Source organism: Copidosoma floridanum, unplaced genomic scaffold (assembly GCF_036245765.1).
Source record: "Copidosoma floridanum isolate Cflo_tuat_1 unplaced genomic scaffold, Cflo_Japanese_pri ptg000021l, whole genome shotgun sequence".
NCBI lineage: Eukaryota > Metazoa > Arthropoda > Insecta > Hymenoptera > Encyrtidae > Copidosoma > Copidosoma floridanum.
This window is the reverse complement of record NW_028321898.1, coordinates 31,986,185-32,013,694: the sequence shown is the minus strand read 5'-3', so window position 1 is coordinate 32,013,694 and position 27,510 is coordinate 31,986,185. Positions and strand designations below refer to the sequence as shown.

At 42.9% G+C, this 27,510-nt stretch overlaps 1 protein-coding gene across 4 annotated transcripts; it reads right to left on the bottom strand.

The window, feature by feature from the left end:
• Nucleotides 1–317: 317 nt before the first annotated feature.
• Nucleotides 318–21,689, bottom strand: Actn (alpha actinin). Of its 4 annotated transcripts, XM_089594111.1 has the most exons (13): nt 21,442–21,689; nt 20,128–20,324; nt 6,192–6,426; nt 5,742–6,077; nt 5,366–5,458; nt 4,843–4,928; nt 4,039–4,661; nt 3,789–3,960; nt 3,476–3,712; nt 3,301–3,385; nt 2,847–3,190; nt 2,416–2,759; nt 318–2,344 (listed from the first exon to the last, which is right to left on the bottom strand). In XM_089594111.1, exons 2-13 carry the CDS (start codon nt 20,227–20,229, stop codon nt 2,233–2,235), a joined length of 2,769 nt encoding a protein of 922 aa, XP_089450237.1. In that variant the 5' UTR covers nt 20,230–20,324; nt 21,442–21,689; the 3' UTR covers nt 318–2,232. The 4 variants fall into 4 exon arrangements, with proteins under 4 accessions (XP_089450237.1, XP_089450239.1, XP_089450240.1 ...); XM_089594113.1 differs by lacking the exon at nt 4,843–4,928 and having other exon boundaries at nt 5,373–5,458; nt 21,442–21,688; XM_089594114.1 differs by lacking the exon at nt 5,366–5,458 and having other exon boundaries at nt 21,442–21,688.
• Between the last annotated feature and the right edge of the window lie 5,821 nt (nt 21,690–27,510).

The window sequence follows — 27,510 nt, the reverse complement described above, 5'->3', positions numbered from 1 at the left end:
AAATGTTAAGTTTGCTCTTGATCAATTTACGAAAGTGTAGGTGGCTGTGATATGTGGAATACTTGTGGGAATATACTCTTATTGTTTAAGGAAGGGAGTAAAATATTCAGTTAAGGGAGTGAAATTTCCAAATGCAGGTTTCAATGTATAAAGAGTGATCTCTCAGCAATCACAATGTCTTTTTTGTAAGAGAAAGTAATAAAAAAATTTTTTTCGAAAATATTAATTTTTTTTCCTAATTCCTTTATATGTACAATCTAATTACATATTATTTGTTGGGACGTCAATTGAGGAAAAAAAGAAATGAAATATCGATGTAAGAATTTTTATCGTTTATTTTTCCACGTACTTTTCTTCTTGTTTTACAATCTTATAATTTTTATTAAACTAGTAAAGGAAAACATGAAATAGGCAAAAAAGAAAAATAAAGAACAATTCTGACAGTATAGACAAGTAAAGTATAGGAAGTGCGATGCGGGTGATTAGGATAAATAATCTGTTCCATTCGTTTAAATTATATAATCATATAATTACAACGTAAATAAAGATTAAAATTAAATTATATATTGCTCTCCTGTACTTACACGTGGTGCAGAGCAAAGGTTTCAATCATTTTTTTCTTTTTCCTTTATTACACATAATTATGAGACGACGTATGACGCGATGACAGTCAATGTTTCTCTATTTAATGATTCTACCAATGTAGAAAATGTATCTTTTATGTAATGTATTTTTCTTATGTACATATATGAAGCGTAGTATAATTGCTTTGAGATTATATCGAAAATCCACGCGAGCTCAATCGATCGTTGTTTAAAAGTTTGTTCCTCAAATATTCTTTCAAGAGTCGCTTATCGTCGTTTCGAAAAGAGAAAAATATTTAATACAGTGAAAAAATATGCTAGTGAGTAGTGTGACAAAAGCAACATAAAAGATGCTTTTGTTCAAAGAGAAAATAAAATAAACGAAAAGTATGGTGTTTAAAAGCATTATAAGGCCCTAAGCCAAACAATTAAACTTTTCAAGTGCAGTAATTATCTGCACCCTTACTGCTTACACTCATTTGTTTAAAAATATTTGAAAATACTTGATACTTTCTATTTGTTTGTTTCTTTGTGTTTTGACTACGAATAATTTTTCATTTCGTTAACATAATGGTTTCGTTTTTTAAGATCTCTCTAGATTCGAAAAACATCTATAAAAATAAATACTTTGAAAGTTTCACTTTTTCACTACACAGTATATATTTGATTATATATAATATAATATTTATATAATAATATTCATAATAAATAAGTATAAATCAAATAAATAAATAATTTGTATTTCATCTGTTATAGTTTCGCATTTAATCTTTCGTAAATGTAGATTTTACGTTAAATGTGGTCATCTTTTACCATTGCGAGTATTTCGCCGTATTCATTTCTCTCTCTTTCTCTGTTTCTTCATCACTTAGGTAAAACTTTTATTTTTTATAAAAAAAAAATAGGCATGCGACTTACAATTTCGAGATCGAGCGTTTACCGAATATTTATATTTCGAAAAAATAGATTTATGAATATTTGTTATTGATGTGGTTTTTCGAACACGGCCATCACTTCAGGTAGATAGAAATGCTTGCGCAAAAATATTAAAAGTTCGTATTATGCGACAATAATTTCAAAAATTCTTTTATAAAAAAAGACTATTACCAGTATCTTCGAAGTTAATTATGGCAAAATGCTCTTGGCATCGAAGTAAGTAACATCCAATTTACTGGACTTATTGAAAAGCTTACTTAATTCTAGTTCATATAATATATCTATCTTTCGTTTTTGATATGACATGATTGTTTTTTATAACTTGTCTCTAAAAATTTTTGGTTTCATTCAATCGAAAAATATTTTGTATAAATATATATTCAAAGGGTAGAAAATTGTTTGTATGTATTAAGCAAAAATTTTGATAAAAAATTTATGTATATCATTATAAAATTTAATGAAAGCTTTTATTTCATTGCACTGCTTCTTGTGCGGCTTTTGTTATTGTATACATGGCAAATTTTTTACTTACCCAATTTTTTTTTTTTTTTTTTTTTTTTTTTTTTTTTTTTTTTTTTTTAATTCAAATACTCCGATCGCATTTGTATTGTTGACTCTTTCGAGGCGAGCAGAGAAAATCGTGGACGAATCGCTCTTGAGAGATCCTAAAATTTACATGATTTTTTTTTTAAGTTTGTCGTGTGATTTTAGCTTATAAATCCGACTCGCCGTAAAGGGCGGTCGAGAACGAGCGGTAATCAAGAGCCCCGGGAATGGCGTTGGGTCCCTTGTAGGGTGTCATCCTCTGTATGCAGTATTCACTCCTTTAAATTATAAGCGATTAATTAGATATTCAAGTGATTGTACTTTTACTTACTACTTCAGTGCAACTTACTGATCAGGTGGAAGCTCCCTTCTCAACTCGTCGGCCAAAATGTAAGGCTTATCTCCCGCGAGAATGCGGAAACTGTCGATGACCTGCTCAGCGGTGTCTGTGTCCGTCGACTCGCGAGTCATGAAGTCGAGGAAGGCGTCAAACTGCACGTAACCAGAGTTGTTGGGATCGACAATCGCGAGTATGCGCTGGAAATCGATGTCGCCTTGTCTGTCTTTGCCGATCGAATAGCCAAGCGATACCAAACAGGATTTGAACTCGTCTGGCGCAAGTCGACCCGTTCGGTTCTTGTCAAAGTGGTTGAAGCTGCTGCGGAATTCGCTGAGCTGTTCTTGCGTGATACCCTGTCAAACGGAAAATTGCCGTTTATACACGTTGAGTTTCAGTCCCGAGGTTGAATTTGCTATTTGCAAAGTAGCTTTGAATGTTACCTTGGAGTCGCGCGTGAGTATCTGATTCTCGACCTCGTTAATGGTGCGATTGATGGAGGTGAGAAGCTGCTCCCAGCCTACACGAAGCGTCTCCATGGTGTACTGAGTGTAGCGGTTCTCGAAAATCATACCCTCCTGTACTGCCTGGTGTATCTTCTCGAGTTCCTCGAGATGAGCCTTGTACGCGTACACAGCTTGCTCGTACTCCTTTAGTCTATGCAATTGATCTTCCAGAGTACCTTGCAGTCCAAGACCAATGGCAGTGACGGCATCGAGCTGTCGTTCGATCCATGGTCCGACCGCGTTGGCCTTTTCGGCAAACTGCCGGCGCAGAAGCTCGTTGTCTGTTTTCACAAATAATCAACGTATGTTTTCATAACAACGCATCAAAAAAAAAAAAAAAAAAAAAAAAAAATCCATAGCAAGTATAAACGAAACAAAATGACCAACGTACTTTGTTGCTTGCGTAATTCCGCGGCCAAGGTTCCATCTCGCTGCGGCACCAATTGTCTGACGTCGCTCCATTTCTTCGTAAGATCCTAAAACAGCGAAAGATTGATCTCACCGCTTGGTCTTCGTGCATAAAATATGCGCACGAAATTAGAAATTGAAAATCCCGTCTTAATTACCGTAGTAGAAAGGGTGGTGTACGGATTCTCGAGTCCTCCAGGTATTTGGAACTGCTTGACGATCGATTCGACTTCGCGAACCAGACCGACGATAGAGTTGTACTCCTTGTCGGCCTCCCCAAGAGTCGCCTTGAACTTTGAGTGAGCGTCCATGAGACCCTGGATCTCCTCCATCGTGTGGACAATGAACATGTCCACGAGATCCTCCCGAGTCCCGTCGAGCCAGTTGTTGAACGGCTGAAGCACGCACAATTATCATTGTACCGGTGATCACCGAAATCTCAAAGAAATAATTGTATTGGCTGCTACTTACCGCGGCCCGCTTGGCAAATTCCAAGTGCAGAATGTCGATCTTCTCCAAAATGCGCTCGGCCTCGTCGAGAGCCTGGCGTCTGTTTTGCGTCAGCGAGCCCAGACGATCCCACTGATTGCAAATTCTCTGGCATCTAGCGTTAACGGAAGCACTATCGTGATACTCGAGGGTGCTAAAACATCATCAATCGTCATGATTATTTTGATTATGATTTATGAGTTGGGCAAACAAAGGGGTATATGTATAGTACTTGAGCTCCTGAGCTATGGCAGCGATCTGCTCGACGCGGTCCTGGTGGGCGGCAAGGTCCGACTCGAAGGCCTCGTGCTTCTTCTTGAGGGCCTTGAGCTCGTTGAGCTTGCACTGACGGAACAGCTGCGAGGTGAGCATCTCCTCCTTGCCGGCGGTCCAATCCTCGTGGGCGTCCGCCTTGTGCTTGAACTTCTGAGCTAGATGCTCGAGTCTCTCGAGCCGCATCATCTCGGACAGCAGCCAGTCCTCGAAGGCCTTCTCGGCGGTCTCGAGGCCCTTCCAGGCCTTGTTGATGTCCGAGACGAGCTTGCCCTCGGTGGGCATGTAAGCGGGTCGATTGCTCAGCCGCAGCTTCGTCTGCAGGGTGTTGAAGTTGGTCTCGAGCTTGGCCTTCTGCTCGACGCGCGGTGGCTTGTGCTTGCGCCGATACGTGCGGTACTCCTCGAGCTTCTTCTGGCAGCCGGCGAGCGAGTTGTCGGTCTGCCGGCTGTTGAGCCAGGGCATCGTGCGCCTGATCCACTCGAGCAGGTCCGAGGCCAGTCGCTCGTACTCCTCCATCAGGCGCTCGTTCTCCTGGTTGACCTTAAGCACCTTGCAGATCCTGTTTGCCGCGGTTTCAGCCTGCGAGCAATTTATTTTTTTGTTTTCCCCAATTAAAAATTCCCACTTGCCATGTGATCGGATCTCTTGTGGCTCGGATGAATGACGAATGGGGTAAAGTTCAAATGTATTTTAGTGAAAAAAAAAAAAAAAAAAAAAAAAAAGACAAGGACAAATGGAATGAGTGAAAAAACACACAGACCTTTTGAGCACCGCTGAAGCAGTGGTAGTACGACGACACATAGGTCATAACGGCTCGCTCGTCAGGCATAGCTGTGTTACGCATGTCTAGAAACACACACGGGGTCAAGAAAACACAAAAACTCAAACCCATGCATATTAAGTATTTGGTTATTCATATTATCATGTGGTATTATTCGATCGGAGCGTGTGGCACGCATGATCTACAAGAAACATTTTCAACTAAACTGTCACTGTTAAAATCGACAAACCAATCAATCTGCGTTCTTTGCGACATAACACTGTTTATGGATTAACAATTAAGTCAAATCGTCACTCGATGAAATGAAAAACAAAAAAAAAAAAAAAAAAAAAAAAAAAGTTATTATGTTATTTTTTGAGTGAAAGAGAGAACGAGCGTGAGGAAGATTACATTAGGATGAGAGATAAATGTGCGCAAGTAGTGTGAGTAGTGTTACTTATTATGGGGAAAAGCGAGGCGAGGTGGGAGAAAAAACTGAACAATAGCAGTTCACGCAGTTAGCTGCTGACCTGCTGGGCACCCTGGAAGGCATGGTAGTAGCAGGATACGTAGGTCATGATAGCCCTTTCGTCTGGCTTGGGAGTGTTGATCAAATCTATCGGAATATACATTATTGTGCAGTTGGAGAGGATAAAATTGTAAGCTCCTCTATATCATTTGTATTTATATTTGTACAAACGTCCCTCATTGTATCAATAACAACATAATTGATTGTCTCAAAACAAAAAAATACTTGCGCCATCTTAATAGGCCTCTGCCTGCAGATATAAGGCTGTACACGTATTATTATATACATCATGAGTAATAATAATAATAAATAGTAAGATAAATTTTTAAAAAAATGAATGAGTAAATAAAGAGGCGCGCGGACGACTCACCATCCGGATCCAACATGCGAGGTATGTCGAGGTACTTCTCGGCAACGTCGAAGGCCGTGTTGAGGTTCTCCAGGGGATTGTCCTTGCTGAGCTTGTGGTAATCTATGAGATCGGGTCTGTGGCGGTGGATGAGGGCGCAGAACGCAAGACCATCCTTGAAGGACAGATGGAAGTTCTGGACGTTGACGTTCTTGTACGGGGCGGTCTTGCGCTGGCACCAGAGCAACAGACCCTCCTTGGCCGTCATCTCCTCGACCGATATGTCCTGGATGGCGAAGCGCAAAATAATGGTCCATATCATACCGAGGGTCATCTTCAGGTTGCCATCGACGATTTCTACGATTCGGGGGAAACAAAAAAAACGAGAAAATTGAAGCATCGCGAACCACGTATTATCTCGTATTATTTTTACACAAGGCGCGTGAGAAACCGAGGGATCGCGGCCAATACCTTCGGCACCTATGGAGACGAGCTTGACTCCCTTGCTGGCGATGTAGTCGAGGGCCTTGTTCACGTTGGCTATCTTGTGGAACCTCATCTTGCCGCGGTCGGGCTTTGGCAGGGTCTCGCCCGAGATGACTTCGAGGAGGAGCATCAGCTTCAGTCCGTTCCTGAAGTCCTCCTCGATCGATTCTATGGCAGTGCCTGCCTTTCGTAGATGCGAGTTGCACCATGCTGTGAAGGTCTGCAAACAGAGATACAAAAAAGACACAAATATTATTCGACACACAATTTGATTGGCATTTCATTGATGTGCATACATTATTCAGCTGGTTAATTTGTACCGGCAATCAACGTGTGCAACGAAACGGTGAATCTCAGATCATGGCAATTCCCTGGAGCAGGTACACCTGATACGGCAAAAAGCCATGCGTACACACGAGTTGTACACGTATGCCGTGGTAACGGTGAAAAGCAAGTCGGTGTGCTTAAATACGCGTAAAAAAATTGAGCGTGCGATAAGAGAAAACATCGCGATGCAACATCTACGAACTCGTGGCGCAAAAAAAAAAAAAAAAAAAAAAATCATCGAGCGACGCGTAGCTGCAGCAGTTGTTGGATTTCTCCGTGCGTAATCCCGTTTTAAAGAGCCGCGGGCGGTTGGGTTTCACTCATGCCCGACGACGCCGGTCCCGTTGACGCGCAGGTATGTACACCTACGTGCACCAACCAACCCCCATAAGCGCGCGTGCATAATATGCACACAATGGCCGAGAGAAAGAAGGAAAGAAAAAACCCAATGGCTCAACCAACATTGGTTGGGTGCGAAAGGGGAAACAGTTGCTCCTTCACTCGTTATGAACTACCACTGCTGTTGGCCCGTTAACCTTGTCACTCGTGTTGTATATACATCATCCAATAATGTCAGAGCGCGTCTGCACTTTGACCGATAAACCTGCATTCCACAACGGAGTCTCTCTCTTTATTATTCGCGATGGGAAAAACACGGGGTTTTTTTGTCGCGTTACTGTTGTTTCGCGCCACGTATAGCCGTGGTAATGAATACGTCGTTTGTTATATTTATGATTGTCGGTGCACTCGATGTCCGTAAGAAATATTTTCGAATGAAATTCCTCCGAGTTTCTAATCCGTGTGCATATGTGGGGTACTTGCGACGCTTTGAACAAAAACAACTGCGTATACAAAGTTAATTGTCGGATATATATGGAGTGGCTGGTGTTGCGTGCCCTTCGGGCGGATGGCGAAAGCGCTAAAGTTGAAAAATAATTTTTCCTAGCATTTTGTCAATGTCGAGTTCTCGTTGACGAAACGTTGGGTTAAAATTATCCGGTTACGAATGCGCCCAAAGTGCCAGGGCAACAGCTGACGCTGCTGTACACCGCGAGTTGTGTGTGTATACCGTGATGGATGGCCTGCGAATCAACGGGCCTTGAAAACGCCTTCTTACGTTTTGTTGCATATCGCAAACGCGCAGGTATATTACTCGAATGCTTGCTCGACACCGTCTTACCGATTTTCTTTTTTTTTTTTTTCGAAAATTTTTTTTTTCTTTTTAGAAGCTGCCGGGAAATGTGCCTATTGCGCCTGTGGAGTTAAAAATAATTCAATGACACGTGTTAGCGAAGAGAATGAGAATTTATTTTTCAAGATCCCGGGGCAAGCGAAAGAGAGGGGGGTGGGAGGCTGAAAATCACGAAAACAGACAACGAAGGCGCGCAAACACGAGGGACGATTCCTTCTTATTCTCTGTACCTATACAAAGTATGGAGCAATTGCAAATTTTTTTTTTTAGCAGATTCATACAGGAGAGCAAAAAATAAAGAGAGAGCTATCACGGAGGCAAGCGTTAGAGAGCGCGGGCTAAGCAAGATGCCGCTTTGTGTATATTTTCGTAACGACCCCGATCCCTCCGCGCTATATATAATCTAGTTGTCCTGGTTCTTTGAGACGCCGCGGACGGACGCTACAAACTCGTGCGCTTCCTATCGCCACTCGTCCCCGTCTTCTTCTTCTTCTGTTGCCGATTCACACAATAAACTCGATCTTTTGCAGTAATCGGTTACACGAAGCTCAAAATTACTTTCGCTGATGCGATGAGGTTACGCGTTTCCCTCAATTTTACACTGTATACAGGGTAAAGGAGGTACACATATATAATATGTAAGAAGCGATAAATCTCAATGAGTCGGTATTTATTTGAAAAATTGAACTTGCCACGAAATACCGTATTGTATTTCAGTCGCGCCTCGCGCTCACACCTTGAAACACATTTTATCCACACAAACAGCAAAGGAGGAGGAGGAGGATGGGTAACGCTGTGATTTATGCGCGAGCGAGCAGCGGGTATATAATTAGGCTGATTATTACCGCGAAGCGCGATTTTGACTATTTCATAATTTGAGAAACGCCGCCACGTGGCGTTGGGAAATCCCGACGAAAACCTCGGCAATTATAAAAAGATTGATGCGCTTTTAATTGAAAACCGCGAAATTCGTCATCGGAGGATAACAATTCAAGTTCGTTTGGTCGAGCCTCTGCAGTTTATTTTAAAAATTTTCCAAGGTCCCCGCCGCGAAAACTCGGACTTTGAGGGAAAATACCTCAGTTCCGCTTGTCGCGCAAATAACGACACTCGGTAATCGTCGAAAAACGGAGGGACGACCTCGAAAATTTCGCGCGGCCCGTCCGCTAAAATTGGATTTTTTCCGGCGCTGAAAAATATCGAGTGAAATTCAAGCCGAGCGGCGTTACGGGGATCGCTCGTGCACGGCGCGAGCCAAAATTGGACATGAGCCACCCCGACTCTCTCCTCGGCGGCTCTCTCCCTATACGATCTATTTGCAAGACATTGGTTCTCCCCCCCCCTCCCCCCGCGCGAACAAAACCACGCGTTTCGAAAAACATTCGCGCTCCTGAACCCGCTCGCCCCGCGGCGTTGATTGTTTCGCTTTCGCTGTCGTCTATTTGTAGTCTCGGGCACACTTTGTTTCCCGACCCATCGGTGTCACGAACACGCACTCCCGCGACGAATTTCGATCGTCGGCTCGCCACAAGTCGCGGGTCGAGTTTAAAGGGGGAAAAAAATTAACTACTATTATCGCGCGTGCACAGCAATCGGTGCAATGAAACATGCCGGGGTGGGGGTTTGGATAGCGTATAAACTGGGCCCTCTCGCGTTCGGGCACGTGCCAGCCGAGCGTCGTTAAAAAAAAGGAGTCAAACATCATCTGTCGTGCCCACAACGAAGGGGTTTTTTTCTTGCACTCTCTCGAGCCTCGAAAGTCATGGAACGTGTACGGTAAAAGCCTTAAAAAAAAAAAAAAAAAAAAAAAAAAGGGGTGAATGACAACAGTGGGTCGTGAAAGAAGCCATCACAATTGGAGCGGACGCGTGGACTTGTTGCGAAATCGTTTCCAAAGTTCAAGCGTGGCTAATGACACTCTGATAAATGCAGTAATCCGACCATTAGCCCTCGGTACTATCGTATCACGGTAAAAATCAGCTCTCCCCTGGGGGAAGTTTTATAATTTCAATATCAAGCCTCGGCCGTGGCGAAAGTGAAAACCGAGCGTTTGCGTAAGGTTTCAACGAGGTCGGCGGAAGCGATCTCGAGAGATGATTATATTCATTTCGCGTCGGTACTTTTTTTAATATACCATCGAGTATCCAGCTCTTGGCCAACAGCAACCTTTTTTTTTTATATCAGTTGTTGATTTAGCGGCGATGTTGAATTTTGAACGTACCTGGGTTACGAAAAAACTTGGGAAATTTTTGGAAAACATTTTTTTTTTTTTTTTTTTTTTTTTTTTCGTTACGAGCTAGTAGATTAGATTACGGTATATCAAGAATTTGCATACATATCGCGGTTTGGTAAACTCTTCGTGCTTCGACGGACACGTTGCTCCGATTGAAGTTGAATTGTATACCTATTCGAAACGACTACCACATTTTTGTCTATAATGGGTAACCATAACATTGGGAAAATAAATTTTTGAAACAATGAAATCAAACGTGGTGCGTTTAGTCACCTTAACTAGACTATACTAGAGCCGAAAAAACGTAGAAAAAAAATTCAACAGCATTTTCTTGCATCAACAGACAGGACCATCGGAAAAGAAATCGATGCGTCGCGCACTAATCACTGCAGCAAAATCTCAAACGGCGACGATTAGCGAGCGCAGGTGGGCTTTACTTATTTAGCATATCATCTTCGATGCGCGTACAGTCGGCAGCATGGAATGCAAAAATAATCGTGAATAATTGACTACGGCTTTCAATTGGCCGCTTACCGGCACCCATACTCGTTACCATATACCCAGCACGTAATTGAATGATTATTGGGGAAGAGCAGCCAAATAACCTCTTTCTCCCCGCCCCTTGGTTCTCAGACGCGAGTAACAAATTGATTCTTCGATGGCCCTTTCGGTCCCAAAATGTCCCCTCATCGACTTCTTTATACGTTCTTTTGTAGTACAACATCGGTAACGCACAAGTGTGCACAATAATTAGGAACGCCAGAGAGTCCCGGTCGACGACCCGCCGGTAAAGTACAGTCTTTCAAAAACCCCCCCCGCGACTGTACATTATGCTTGTCCGCGATGAATCCGAAAGCGCAATCGAGACATCGGAGAGCTAGCCGCAACATCCGGCCGCTCGTGACCCATACTCTTAACTCTAATAATCCACCTCGACTGCAGAATTTTCCCCCTGCACGGGGGGGTACATTATCCATCCGAAAATAGGTACTTCCGCGAAGGAGCGCGTGTACATATACACATGGGTGGGTACTTCCTCTCGCGAGGATGGACGAGCGGAATGTATTTTTGGCGGCAGGTGTCCGGAGCGGAGGAAGCAGGTGAATGTTGGCGCCTGGTCGTCGCCGGCTGTTTGCGCGCTCGCACTTATTTCTAACGAAATTTCACTTCTATTCTCAACCATATACGTATACGTGTAAAGGTGCACGTTCATTTCGGAGGCGTGGAATTTTATTGAAAAAAAATTTTTTTTTTTTTTTCTTATTTCGTCTACTTGTATTAAAAATGACAAGATTGCGCGTAGGCGTCGAGTTTCGTCGACAAAAAGGTATATTTTTATAGCGCCACCTGCGTATCGCGCGATCTGCTGTTCAAACAGAGGCAAAAAACAACAAAAGATAAGTCATTCGTATTATTCAGACTCCAACTATAATACACATCTTCGAGGTGTGAGTATATATATATACGTACATAGGCACTCAAACCAAACACGAAAAAATATTACTAGGTTTTTCCTGCCCCAGTTGTTGATACGACTCATCATTGGCACAAATTGACTCAACAATGGGGTCACCGAAATAACAAACATTTCCATGGCTTTGTATTGAAATGGCATACCAATACTAGGAGGAGTTACAATATTTGCGAAACGCATTTTTTCGTTCGACGTGCACCCACTCGCTACTCTCCGTATCTTATCGGCTGGGGCTCGAGCACACGAAACGTGGTGACATCGAGAGAAGGAAGAAAATCGAGAGGCAATTGCAGCGAGCAAACAACGCCAACTGTAAGAATATATACATATGGGCAGCTCACAAGAGTTACCTGATGTATTGTACGCACCTATACTTGTCCGGGCACACCAACACTCGCATCACCACTTTGCGTTTCATTTGTTCAGAGGCACGCCCACGAAAGAGTTATGCTGCCGCACTTTGACTGCTTCCCGATTCGTATACGTATGTATAAAATAACGCTCGCACGAGGCGAGGCGGATTCCAGTTTCGCGCGATTTGCTTTCCCTTCTCGGGCGAATCGGAAGCCCGTCGTCCACCTTCCGTACACCGCCATGCGATGCAATGGAAAAGGCAAATCGCTCGCTTTAAATAGATTTTTCGAGGAAGCATAAAACACGCGCGCAAGACCGGTTCACCTGCTGTCACTTTTGACTGCCCAATATCTTTCGAATTTTCAACAATGGCAGCAACAAAAACGGGAGACGATAAAGGGACAGAGAGAGAGAGAGAGAATCGTAAAATAATATCAATCTCGCTGCAAATTTATTGGACCTATCTATACGCATACACATAAACATCCCATGGGTACCATTGCATGCATGCAGGCGCGGATCCATTTAAAATAGAAAGTTTCACGTGCCGCACCGGCTCTCGCAACACAGTGTACCAAGATAATATACAAGAAATATCAACCTTTCGATTCCCATGCATGCACCAAGCAAATATCGTGACTTGAACATACATATCGTGTAGGTATATACCTATGTACTCATCTATAGTAAAATACGTGTCTCTATTACATTTGCGCTCCTACAAGCGCGTAAATATAATATAATATTATAATCCCGGTGACAGTATACAAAACTGAAGCGAACTCGATTCCCGTCGTGTATCGTCGCTGGAAAGTCTGTCCTGCAGGTATAGATAATGTCCAAGGCTCGGACTTTTGGGGCACACCCATAATATATATATGGGCCGAGCTGCACCAGCGGAAAATGACGGCTTCGACATTCGGAGAGAGGAAAAAAAAAAAAAGAAAGAAATTTGGGTCGAAGCGCAGTTATGATCTTCCCCCCACCGCCCCTTCGTTATACCGCGGCAGTAGGTATACATAACGCACTCCGCGCGACGGGACCGGCCTGTCAATGCTCCACGCGGTTTAACGACCTTACAGCCGCAACCACCGCGCTTTCCGTTAATTTGCTCACGCCCGTCCGCGCGCCAACTGGATTTTTCGCCTTATCACTCGCCACTTATGGTGTATCATCGCTCCTCCTGATCTCGAGCCGCGTGCATCCGACTATCGTCCGTTTGAGCTGACAAACTCTGATGATCGGCTTTGATTTCATTGGGATGATGGAATATACTTTATTGGATTTGAAACTCGGGCGTTTAGCTGCTCAACAGAAATTTATCCTAATACACGCTTATCGCGTTGTATTTATTTGGAAGCTGCAAGTGTCCTGAAATACTTTGGATTATTTTTTTTATTTATAGACTTTCAAGAGTATACAGCCCCTTTCGTTTATTTTGTTTTGTTACATATTCATATAATGACATTATTTTTTTCCAATTAAATTAAAAGTAGTGCATAAAAAAAAGTTATTTAAGTACTCAACGTTCAGCATCGATGTGATGGAAGACCTATACTATTCTTTGCTTGCGTTATATCTGAGATCATACGAAGGAAACCACGAAGAATGTCAGGGTTATGATAAAAATAATCATCTCTCGGTAACTCAGTGGTATGCTTTAATTGCATTTTCGTGCTCAATCAGCGGCTTTTGCGAATCGTTATTTATTTATTGGTCATTACGCGCTCTCGAGTACTCCTGAGCTTGTATTATCATGGACATCGAGACTCGAGGTCAATGCTGTACGGTACCTCACGAATGGATGAATAATCAAAGAAAAATCAAGGTAAGATCGTCATCACGAGATTAGATTATTTTGATGCAACTTTTACAACTTTTGAAACACGATGTACATTGAAGCGAAACTTGAGTTTTTTGAGGCAACAGCCAAGTAAAGAAATCACAGACTGTTTGCAAATGTTACATCACAGCTCTTATGGAAGAGACGCCGATGTATTCGGTGTGCCCAAGGGTGCAAGAGAGAAAGAGCGCGCGTTTGTTAACTCGTAAAACGAAATTGAAAAAAAAAAGAGAGAGAGAGAGAGATACAAGGAGGATAAGGCGAGAGTGCGAGCGGGTAGTAGGCGCATCGGGCGATTTGCGCCGGGTGTATTTTTGCCACGGAGTCGCTTTTAGAGCTCCGATGACGCAACGAGTGGAAGGAGACGTCGACATCGCCGTCGTCATCGTTGTAATCTCAGTCTTTGGAAGCCGGGGCGTGGACGAAAATCGATGAGCGACGCCAATCAAAATGATTTTCGGCGTTTGCAAATTTATAAATTCCTCGTGTCGTACCCGTACTCGATAAAAATGCACCATTTACCTAGTATTACTTCAAATTGCATCGAATCGCACGTGTAAGTTTTTCAAGCAAATCGAGCGTTTATCTTATGGAAAATTAAAAAAAAAAAAAAAAAAAAAAAAAAAAAAAAACTAGTCACGTAATATTGTTTGTGGCCTAAGAGCGGCGCAAAATGAATATGAGAGTTTGGTTGGGCCGTTGGTGCCAGCAGCGAAATATTTGAAACAACAAAATGAATTATTGGCGTGGCGCGTCGTCCGAGAAGTCCTCGTTATATACCCCGCACGAATATATACAAAACACCCCTGCGTATAACTGCACAGCAGCGGTATAGCAATGAAACGAGTGTATAAAGCCAGCAAAGATTATTACATAAAAGTTTTGCTGAAGGGGTTACAAGATGGGCAAAAATAATTTGGCGTGAACGTGATTCACCGAGTATCTTTAACGACACGCTCTACAGTAGTTCATACATATACTTGCCCAATACAATCTCTCTCTCTCTCTCTCTCCCCCTCTAAAAATAGAGGGTGTTTATTTCTGACTCGAACGCGATTTTAGACGAATACAGGCTACATGTGCGAGCTCGACGGCGCCATAACACTCAAAAATACGAGATGGCCAGTATTCGCGAGCACATTACCCGGACTGTGTATCTGTTGTACAACCGAGTGTGGATCTTCCGCCATAATGGGCGACGCGTGACAATGAATCGTCGCATAAAGTTTCCAAGAGCACAAGTAACTTCAACTCGCGTCCCTTTGATGATTCCTTCAATGCGACAGTATAGGTGTACGTACAGTATTCACGCTTCATTGGATTTTTTTACCAAAAAAAGAACACCATGATAAACAGGTACCTATACTTTTCAAAGAAAAATCATTCAATTTCTAAATTGTGTCTAATATCTTTGTTACAAAGGTATTATTTTTAATTATAAAAAAAACAACAAATTTTAATAAAATAAAGGGATGAGTGGTGAAACTAAAAAATTGCGTATATTTATATTTGAGCATCGAGCGTTGGCATAAATCAAGAGAGAGAGAGAGAGAGGAGGGAGAGCTGGACTTCTTAATAGAGGTTCGTTTGTCGGTAAGTGCCATATTTCACATTCGTGAATTCAAAATAGCCAGTTTAGCAATTTAGAAGACCACCACGGCACGCGGATGTATGTGTGTATATATATAATACCACTATACGCGCGTGTTTATAAATTTATGGAAACTATAATTAAAAAGAACACGATATTAAGCTCGTTTACTCGCGTTTAATGGACGCGCTAATAACACACCGCTGCTCTGCTCGTTCAATTTTCCTGCATATTATATATAATTATTCGTCGAGCCCAAAAGTAAAAGTAGCATCCACGTGCATCCATCCCCTCGGCAATGCCCGAATTCAGCGAGAAGCTAATTGAAATCGAAGGCCACTGTGTATACCTTTCGATGCGCACCAACAGACTCCCCAAACGTGCGACTGTATGATTTGCTCTTTGCGTCATCGTCTCTACATCGGCAACAGCAATAGTTGCAAACTCTCAAAACAAAGTCAACGACCAACTTTGACGATTTTGAATCGGATTCAATAATAATTATATACCAACAGCATGCTCGAGGCTGCTATACTTGTACCGTAAGCATAAATATACATATTATATAGGTATAAGGTAGCTTAAAAATCGCCTCAAGCACGAAGACGACGCGGGGAGGAAAGAGACTCGTGGTAATAATTGGCGTCCACCACCTCGGCAACGGCACATATGGCGGGCTATTATACAATACGGATTACAAATTTTTTGAACGGGCGCCCAGCCACTCGCGGGTATAGGTATAGCGCACAAAACATGTACTGGGTGTAGACTCGATGGAATGTTATTACACATGTTTGCGCACGAGCCGCGGATGACGAGCTAAACGTCGTTGAAAGCCGTTCCTTTCGCACCGTCGGCGGGGACATAATGACGTGGACAACGGAAATCCATACCTACCTTCCTTTAACGGTATAATATATAACTGCAGAACTGACGAATGTACAGGTTCGGAGTAGGGAATAACACCCAACTTCTTCTTGAATGAAAGTATTATGACGTATACGGAAGGTGGATTGACGATTCGAGAAAAAACAAACTTATCGTTTGTCTTCTCTAAATTGTCCTATTCGGTATATGACGCTGCTGATTTAATTATGCTGGCGATGCATCACCAAGTGTTGTATTCAGTATCCAAAAAAAGCCGCCATGATTCACGTTAATTCACGCTCTAATCATCATTAGTTGAAAGAGTGTCCTAAGCGCATGCAAGAGGGTCTTTGTTTATTTTGTAAGATACCCGGCACAATTTTCGCGTTGTTGGTCAGACCTAAAAAATCAATGCGTGGTACCATTGGTAGAGACGAGAGGACGAGGACGTTGTACAGAAGCGATAATCAATTTGAAACTAATTGATATATAATTAGATGCAAACTTGGCAATGCAACAGGTATCTATCGAGCGAAGGACACGCCAAAATCGGGGTAGGCCACTGTGGCAATTAACGAAAACGTGGAATGGCTGCTGCAGTCGCTCATTTTTTTTGTTTTTTCATCCGTTCCTTAAAAAACACGCCTGTCAAGTCCATTCCGATGAATTTCCATGTCACCCATCCGGTATGTATATACTTGAGGTATACTCGAAGCGAACAAAGTACGAAACCGAGCAAAGCTGTACAGCTTATAATTACTTAATCGTTCAGTTTTCGAGTACTTAAACACCGGAGCCTTACTGATGGGGGGGACAGCTGTACTCACGGACGAGATGGACGAGTGCGGTGATGGGGTCCGGAGATCCACGGCGACGAGACGGCATGACAATTCGCGACTCGCAAAGTCAAGCGGCGACGAGTGGGTCACCCGAATCCAATCTGAGATTTGGCTCGCCGCCTGGCGTAGGTAGGCCTCCACGCGCAAAGGTTAACGATCCCCTCTCGCTCGCTCTCAGCCAAAGCCATCCGATTTTGCCATGCGTATACCTATATACAGTGGGCACGGCACGCAAGGGGCCTATACAGTTGATGATGCAGTGCAGGCCAGCGAAAAATTGGACGGTCTCGCGCGAGCGACCCGATACTACTTGCACCTCGAGGGACGCGGATCACCTTGACTCGGATTATCTAATCTCTCTCTCGAATCGCAGATTCCTGCTGCTGTAATGCCGAGGCGAGAAGATATCCGGAGCGGAACGCTGCGCTATTACAGCCTTCGCTGCCCTCCCTCGCTCTACTCCGCTCGTGTTTTATATGCGCTACACCGCCGTGTCTACAAAGAGAATTTTTTTTTTTTTTTTTTTCGCGTTACTTTCTCTTTCGGTGATTACTTTTGTCGCTAGCGAGAGTTATGTGCCAGGTAGCGAGGTAACTCCGATAATTATTGTTGCAAAACGCCATTACTCCCTTTGTTTCTTTTTGTTTTTCGCTTTTACGTTTTGCGGTCTTTCTCACGGGGTTGTAAATAACTCCGTACACTGTACTATTTTTGTTGGTTGTTGTAAGAAATTTTCCGAAATTAAAATTAACATTTGTATTTAATGACTGTATTTATGAAAATGACGAGTTATAATTTATTCTCGAAGCACAGATTGAGTAATTGAAAACCTTATCCATCATGTTTTTTTATGAGTCAGGGCAATAATAAGTGTACGAGAATCTTTTATCGGTTTTTTTCTCGTACGTAAACTAATGGTTCAAAAAAAAAAAAAAAAAAAAAGATTTGTAGCTAGCTTTAGAGAGAGAAAAAGAAGAAGAAAACAATTCGAAAATACAGGGTCGCATCGTGTTTCAAGTCACCCGATGTCGTCTTCTTCGGAGGATTAATCTATACGGGAATCTAATGTTTAATAATAAAATCCGGGCGACCGAGAAAAGTTGAGAGAAGAAGAGAGAGACGCGACGTAGGTCGAAGAAGAAAATTTTCGAGATGCCGTAGTCATTGGGCAGCGTGGCATCGGAGGCAACGGGCCACCACCCCACACATCGCCCGCAACATCAATATACGAGTTTATTTCGGAGGAGGTAGGCTTCGCGCGAATCGACCTATATTTCAACAACCCGAGAGAACATCACCACGCATCGAGAGCGAAAGAAAATTCTAAAAATCTTCTAAGCTTCCGTCTCGGGCCACCTTTGCTCTTGTGATGACGGTGCGAGTACCCTTGAGAAAAAACGAACGATGACTAACGTCTGGAAAGTTTTTTTTTTTTTTTTTTTTTTTTTTTTGTACACAATATTGCAACTCGGTGCCACTGGGGGCCCTCCCTGTTCTTTCAGGTTCAGAGGTATACAAAGTTGATCTTTCATTAAAATATTTGAGGCTTATTTATTAAACAATTATTCAAATTGCAAGCTCTGCTCGAACCACGTTGTGAAATATTACAAGAACCCCTCATAACCATGTAGAAAGTGACGTGCACCAACGTAAAAATAACATTGGGCAATCAATTATTTGGTGTATCAAGTGAGTCAAGAAAGAAGTATGCCACTGAGCAAGTGAAAACAACTACAAAACGGTGATGACTAAGTAGCTGAAAGTTTTGTACGTGTGTACGTCGAGATGACAATACTTTATCACAAAATCAATAGACCAACGTGTGTACATGTATACTCTGTCTATGGTCAATATTGATGGATTAGAAATCAATGGAGCGTGTGTACAAATGAAAGAACAAGTATTGGATAAACATTTATGATTTACGATCATTTGTAATGCCTTTTGAAACAACTTGATCTGAAACTGAGCTGATTGACTTCAAGCGAATGAACAATCGTGAAATAAAAAATTTGTATCGACGTGTATAGTTGTGGACTTGATGTATATTTATCAGTTAATTATATCATAAGTGACGAAATCTAAAAATGTATTTTGAAGGGCTCATCAGGACGTGCCCCCAGAAAAGCCTTGAACAGTTGCCAACGGTTGAGAGAACTTCAAGAACTTTACTCATATGCAAATGGTCGACAAAATATTTTAGAAAATTAAAAGACTCCCTGCTGCAAAAGTCGTACACGAAATTTCGTTCCCCGCTTCAAAAGGTTACTGATAAAAACTGCATTTGCATTGCCCGAGCTTGACGGCAATATGAGAACAATCAAAACATAATTCCCAACACTTGACTTTATCAGTAGCTTTATCAAAGTATAACAAGTTTGAAATATAAGCTGCAGTATGAACATTTTTTTTTTCAAAGTCTTATCTGCATGTAGTAATACAACCAAATTTTAAATGATTTTTGAAATGTAATATAGTACACTCTATGTAGATAACTTTCTTAGATAAAAAACGAGCAAAAAAAATGAATGTAATAACCCAATTGTTATATTTCTTTTGGAAGCAAATAACTATGGAAATGTAAAAAAAAAAAAAAAAAAAAAATCAGATAAATCTCGTATCTTTGATCATTGCTTAACACTTACGATTTATATTTAAACGCACCAAGTCTCAGAAAAAAATAAAAACCCAAATACATCGAGCTACTTTGAAATAAAAGATCAACAGTTAAAAAAATTGATAATTTAAATAATAGCACGAAAAAATTTGTACCTTCCTTGCAACCGATTCCAACAGTAATTTTCTACCCAAATACACCACGACAGAAATAATTCTTATAGTTTAAACCACCCGGTGGCACCAACAAGTAAACATTGCAGTACCAAAGTGAATCGAACGTGAAACAGCAATAATAACCAAAATAATTATTAAAAAAAAAAAGAAAAAGGGAGCGCAAACGTCACCTTGGTTGGTTGGAGACAAAGAAACAGTATGATACTTATCCAGTAACGCAAGACAAAGAGAGAGAGAGAGAGAGAGAGAGATGTGTTTGGAGCAGTAGACAACACAACAGAGAGAAAGAGAGAGAGAGAGGGAGCAGACAGCAAGCGAAAGAAGGGGGTTGTTGGTGGGCATGATCTGTAATTGCATGGGTGTTTGGTTTGTGGATAATCAGGACGTAAAAACAAAAACAACACTCACTTTTTTCTGCTGCTTTTCCCAGGCGGGGTCGAGGAGACCCTCGCGCTCCCATTCCTCCTCAGGCTCCATGTAGCCATCCCCATAGGCCTCCGCGTCATTCATCCTGGCTTCTTCTCACACTTTGCTCGGCTGCAGGTTTCCTCAACGTATCCTGCACTCTCTCTCTCTCTTCTCGTTCGTTTTCTAGCAGCTAATATCTTTGTCAACACGGAGAATTCAAAGATCAGATAATATACGTATAAGGTATATTAATTGTAAGATCACACTTAAAAAGACATTCGTTGTCGCGGTCGCGAGCGCGCCCGCACGCCTCAATCACAGCCCTTGGCGGGGTATAGGTATATATAATAAATGACAGTATGCTACGGGTGGCAGTTTAAAACGACACACGGACCGCGGGAGCCCGTAAATAAAAGTAACGAGATATACTTATTGCAAGAGCATCAGCGTTAACAGTGCAGAGCGTGTATGAAACCTACGAGCGGCGTAGGTCTAATGTTGTTGTATACGTGTGTATTGTGTGTGCAATGTATGTATGTGAGCTGATGTAAGTATAAAGTACCTATACGGCTCCTTTCACTTAAAACTTGTGCTGGGCCAGCCGCGGAGTCAACGGAGCAGCATCAGCAGCAGTACGCCCGACTGCCCGCCTGCTACACGTACAACACGTAAGTATATGCAGGGCATGTACGCCGAGCTGCAGCATATGCGGGAGCTGTTTTGTTGGTATAGGTAGGGGGAGAGAAAAAGAAATATATGTATATATATAACCCGACTCCGAAACTCCTGCCGACTCCGAAACTATACTCCGCAGCTGACCTAACCTTTCTTCCTTCATATACAACAGCTATAGCTAGCACCCTTATGACATATATATTGTTTTAATTGTCACTCTCGACTCTCCGTCTCCTACTTTCTTCCCCCCCTGCACCTTTTACTAACACTAACTTGTTTTTTATACAGCCAAAGGTTAAAGCACTCTCATCTCACTGCTGACTGTACATACTTAAGTATTTGTTATGATGGTTGAGTCAAAGGAGAAGAAGTATAATTAAAGGGAAAGCTGCAGGCTGTTGTAGTGTATAAGTGTAAGAGAGAACAAACAGTGTTGCAGACGAAAACAAGAATGGGCCTCCCCCCGCCGCCGCCGACTGAGCTTTTCTCTCGATTTGAAAACGAAAAAGTGTATATGAGTCACTCGTGGAAGTGGGAGACGCTCGATTGTTAATATTAGAAAAGGAAAAAAGTTGACGCGGTACCAGTATATTACGTATTATAAATAATATATATTTAGCAGCGTTAATTGGTAATTACTTGTCGATCGCGATTTAAGTATTCGTGTCGTCGTCGTTGTCGGCTCTTTCTCTCGGCCGATGCGATAATGAGTATTGGTTACACTACTGATTACTTTACAATATGCGCGTACTTATATATGTATATATGTATAGTATATGTATAGCGACAGCGGCGTGTGCGGCGCGTGTATCAAACACACGGCACTGACGGCACGGCACAATTTGCGCTCTCTGCCCGCAGCGGCGATTGCAGCAGCTTAAACACTAATGTAGAAAAGCACTCTGTACTCTGTAGCTCTGCTCGCTTTCCTCCCTCTCTCTCTCTCTCTCTGCAAGTCCGCGCACTCACGAATAGAACTCGACGCCCCACCTCTTCCGACGCGCCCGCCCGTGTGTGTGTACGTGTAAAAAAATACACGTTCGTTTGTTACCTATACTATATATATATTTTTCTCTTTCCCACATCTCTCCCCCATATGCTCAATTCTCCATCTCTCTCTGATCTCTGTACTTACACGCTCATGTTGCATGTGCTGCATCCTATATCTCTCTCTGTTTTTACGTACCACCCCCTCCCCTCCCCTACTTAATTTTCTACTCTCCGTCATTCCTTCCTGCTTTCTCATCTTCCGTCTTGCTCGCGATTAGCGTGATTGTATATATACGCCAACAACTGCAGTGCGGGTGGATTTTGCATTTCACCCCCTTCTATTGAAAAAACGAGCTTTTACATTCCAAATTATTCGGGCCACTTAATTTGCAACACTGCTTCTTTACCTGACAATAATAAAGAAGCCATTTTTGCATCGTTACGAATTCAACAAAAATATATTATACTCGAACCTGTTTATTGGGATGTCTCCTACTTACCTACTTTTTACATATTTTGTTTTCTTTTTCTCATACATCAATATTAATTTGGCCTGAAATCTTTTCTAATTATCATTCCAAGGAAGCCAACATGCATACATGTTAACGAACGGTGTGTATATAAATTTATTGCACGAGTTTTATCGATCAAAAACAAAAAATTGAAAATATTGATTTGTCGGCACAAATATTTAATTTCACGACAGTATTCTTCTTCGCGCAAAATATTTTCACACGCGAATTCCTTAACTAAATTAAACTCGTGCGTCGGAGCCTCGAAAGCACGTTGGCATCGAATTTTTCATTAGAACCATCACCCGACAAACAAATAATCGAAACGTAAAACAAAAAGTCCGAGAGCTTATAACAATTCAAAAGGTCGAATCAATAGACGAGCCAATCGAGTCGTCTCCGTTGTAGAATCTGTATTTTATTCGTCATCGTCAACGCGCACACGACACATGTATTGTCTCCGCACATTTTGCTGCTCGTCTTCGCTGTCCTTCCCCTCGTTTTCTTTGGCCGCACAATTACGCAGAGCCAATGCGTATGAACTATACCTACAAGTTGGACTTGCAAGTGCTTTAAAGCTACATTTTTCCCCATCAAAGCGTTGAAAAATTGAATTAAAAAAAAATCTCATATGGAAAAACAGAAGCTAATATTTCAACCTTGCATATCAGGTCTCTTGAAAAAAAAAAAAAAAAAAGTCTCCCCAACGAATAAAAAACTGAGCTTTGAAGAAGAACCACCCGTGAGGTGAGGGAAGGGGGGGCATCGAGAAAAATCACGCACGAGCTCGAGGTTTTTTTTTCTAATTCCCGGGAATCGAGCCGGGCGGGACAGAAGGGGGTTGGGGGGGGGGGAGGGTTCGAATCATATCACCGGGGGCCGGAATGCGCGGGGGCTTCGAAAATAGTCGCGAGGCCCCTCCGACCGTGGACCTCTTTCACCCACGCAAGACCGAAATAACCCAGCGGCAACTCCTTCTTCCCCGCTACACCCCCTTACGCGTCCCCCCCCCATCCCTCTCTCTTCGTCTCAAAAAAGTTTCTGAAAACGAGAAAACTCGTGCTAAGCTCTCGCACATTTGGTTTATTGAACGTTCGTTACTTTGGTACTTACAAAGACAGAGCTTTTGTAAGCTTTCATCAGCCCCGTAAAATAGGGTAGCTATTTTTTTTCTATTCAAGATTCAGGAGTTGAGCGCCAGCTTGACTTAAATTTCGAATTTGGCGCGTTAATCCGAGAAATACGAGAGTATCGACGGCGAGCCAGCTGCTATCGATACATTGAAACGCCATCTCGAAAGAACTTGCGCAGGAGCTACAGCGCCAAAAACGCGGTGGCCTTTGAAATCCACTTGGAAACGATACGTCCTTGGAACAAATGTTTGTTTCTTTGACGAGAGCATATGAGTAGGCACCCACCTTTTTCTCTGCCCTTGCGTATATTATATTTTATTATTCTTCTACAAAGTAATTTTACAGCTTCGATTTTTAACATCCAATCGGTAAAATCTGTTGTGCGACACGATAACAATGTTTGCATACCTATAGTTGACAATGGCACTTTGAGAATCAGCAAAACTGCCGTGAAGCCCCTTAACGCCCAAGTGACCTCAACGACACAATCATGCAGAGGGACATGGATCTTCACGTGGCGGTTTGTTTCGGCGACGCTTCCCGGGTTCAGAATATTTTGCAGAGGTACCCAAACGTATACTTTTATACTGTACATCGGTATACTTACTGAAACCAATAACGCACACGCAGTAAATGCGAAACACGGAACAACTGTCTTTTTGTTGAAATGTTCATTTGTAGAGACAACTCATCGGTGAACAAGAGGAACCAGCAGGGTAACGCGCCTCTGCACATGGTTTACCACGGGACCACCATAAACGTCCAGGACAGCGACAGACTGCTGATAGTGGGCGCGCTGCTCCGACACGGGGCGAACGTGAACGCTCGAGGTCGCTGGGGTGAGACGCCGCTCCACGTCGCGGTGAGGAAACTCCAGGTTCGAAGATGGAAAAAAAAAAAAAAAACATTGAGTGGTAACCACATACGATTGCTCGAAATGCCAATAACGTGAGCGCAGGGCGAGGCGGTGGAGTTGCTGTTGGAAAACAACGCCGATCCGAACATTAGCGACGACGACGGGCGTGCCCCTCTGCACTCGGCTCTGGTGGCAAAGTCGTGCCACGAGAGTATTGTTAGGCTTCTACTGCAGCACCGAGCCGACGCCAATGCCGTCGACGTAAGCGAAAACACGCCCCTGCTCTACGCGGTCAAGACGGACAGGCTGGACCTTGTGCGGGTGCTCGTCGATGCCGGGTATACGCGTATTTACCACCAAGAGCATCTTTTTCCATGAAATATCGAGATTGTATAATTTTTTTTTCTTTTTTTTTTTCAACTCCCAGTCGTCGACACGTGCATTGTCTTTGTCTTTCAGCGCGCGTGTGAATTTCCAGCCCGGCGGTAGGCGAGGGTGCACCGCCCTGTTTCACGCGTGCAGGAACCAAAACGCGGATATGGTCGGCTATCTGGTGAGCCACGGCGCCGACGCCAGGGCGAGGGAGCGCCGAATGAGGATGACGCCGCTGCACGAGCTCGCGTCCAGCTGGCGGGAGCACCGCGACCAGGAGGAGACCTGGAGGAGCACCGAGTCGTCCGCCAGGATACTGCTCGAGCACAACGTCGACGTAAACGAGCGGGACTGCGAACACATGACCGCCCTGCACTTGGCTGCCCACAACGAGGTATGCACGATTACACAGTTGGTTGTTGTAAATAAGTGACAAATTTACCCCTTTTCTCTTGTTGTTGGGATCTGGCCCAAGGACGAGGGTCTCATTAGAGTATTGCTCGAGGCTGGAGCGGCCGTCGATCCGAAGGACAGCTACGGAGACACGCCACTGCACCAGCTGCTCGACAAAAAGTTCGACAAGGAGCGCGACGATATCAGCCGCCTCGAGAGGATCACCCGGCTTTTCGTCGAGGAATACGGTTGTCATTACATTTAAAACGTAGTTACCCAATATCATTATTACACCTATACCCAAACGATGGATTGGTTGCACGCACAGGGGCGGATATAACCGCGCGCAACGGCAAGGGCCAGACCCCCTTTCAATTGGCCGTTTCGCTCTCCCTCGACAGCATGAACATTGTGAATTTTATGCTGGCCAAGCTCGCGGGGGTCCAAGAAGCCTCGCTCCAGAGCGAACTCACGCTGCGCCGATGGTGCAGGGACACCCACGAGCGCATCGCCCCCGACTACGAGATCAGCGTAGCCGTGGTTCTCGGTTATTCGCACGTGGTGGACCGGTTCATTGAAATCGGCTACGATCTCGAGGCCAGCGGCGAGACTCTGCGCCGCGGCAACGTCATCAGGGCGCCGCTCTACTATGCCGTCAAGTCGCGACAGTATCGAATCGCCAAAATGCTCCTCGAGGCTGGCTGCCGAGTCGACAGGTTGTTTCCTTTGCCTGTATACGTATGATATTCATAAGCAAGCGAGATTATTAAGTAAAGCTGATTGGTTTTAGCGATAAGAGCGTGGATTACGGATCGACGGCGCTTCACGTGGCAGTGTTCGATGCGAGGGACGTGGAGCTGTGCTGTTTACTCCTGGAGTTCGGCGCCGATCTTTACAGGGAAGATGCCTTTGGGAAAAACGCCCTGACCTACGCCCTCGAGTACGCCACGACGAACTCTAGCTGGAGCCAGCTCACCCACCTGCTGATCTATTACTACGTGATCGATGCCCGCTTGCACCAAGTGCACCCGAGCTTGATATCCGCTTACGGTAAATTGAGCGAGTCGAGCGAGCAGCTGTCGGAAGTTTTCTCCGCTTGCGAGAGCAAGCTCGATCAACTGAGGGGGGACGAGATAATCGAGGGCGTGTCGAAGTTCGACGTCCTGGGCAAGAGGCTCGATGCGTTGGTCAAGTTCTTGGGGGATGGGGCCAACTGTGATGCCATTGCAAACATGAGTGTTAAAAAGGATCTCGAGAGTTACAAGTACATTATAAAAGTGCGCACCGGATTGGCGCTCGAGAGGAGAAAACTTCTCGATGGGGCGAAAGAATGTTTGAATACGGCTCTTGGGAGCCTTCTGAGAACAATTAACTACGAGAGTCTGCCTGAAAAAATTGTATGGAATATCCTTGGTCGTTTGACCGTGAGGGAGTTGGACAAATTTGTGAAGGGAAATACGCTGGAACAGGCGGTACGAGTTTAGGAACGAGAGGAAAGTACAAATTGTTCTTTCTTTTTTTTAAAATGTTTTTTGTAATTCCGCTCAGTCAATGATAAAATTTACATATTTTTTTTTTTTATTCGTGTAAATAAATACTTAATTGGCTCGTAATTGCATTTTTGACCGTAACTGCGTTAAAATAACATTCGATAGATGTAACATTCAATAATGCCTCAAAAACAAGGGATCAACTAACGTTATTCAAACAACGGCCAAATCAACGATTGATTTCAATGAATATTTAAAAAATTGAGTACATTTGACAATTCGTTTGGTCGTTTATACATTTTTTTTTTCTCTCTACAAAACAGATTTCACTCAAATTCTATAGGTCAACATTTCTTATTCTTCGAATCAAATATAAATTATCACATCATGTAAGAAAGGAATTGTTACTTTCAAAGTACAGATGTTAAACAACGACGTGAAAATTTTTAATTTAAAAACGTATTCACATTGCGTGAAAATCAATTTGATTGAATATGTATAATTTTTTTTTGTGATGTCAAGTTCTTGACTTCTCTTTCGTGATACATCTTAAACTACGTGAAACAAATTAAACGTATTCTAAAATATGTATGGATGTAAGAATAAAACTTTTTGTTCGTGAGTTTGGTAATTTTTCTCGTAACACGATGTTTACAGTTTTTCTGCTTAAATATGAACTATTTTTATTTATTTATTTATTTATTTACAATGCACCATAAACACCTTGTCCACTTGCTTCTTACAACTTTAAATTACTTTATTTTACACATGTCAATTATTTGTTCTCCTGTGGCCATAAATTTATTCTATCCCAATAATAGAATGAAACGTCTATTGGTTCAGAAATTTGAGCATATTTACATACTGGAATGCTTCAACAGTTTAAAAAAAATCTAAAGCTGACTTGTACAGTTATTATTTACATGTTTAAAAATTTATCATGGAATGCAAGAAAATGTAAT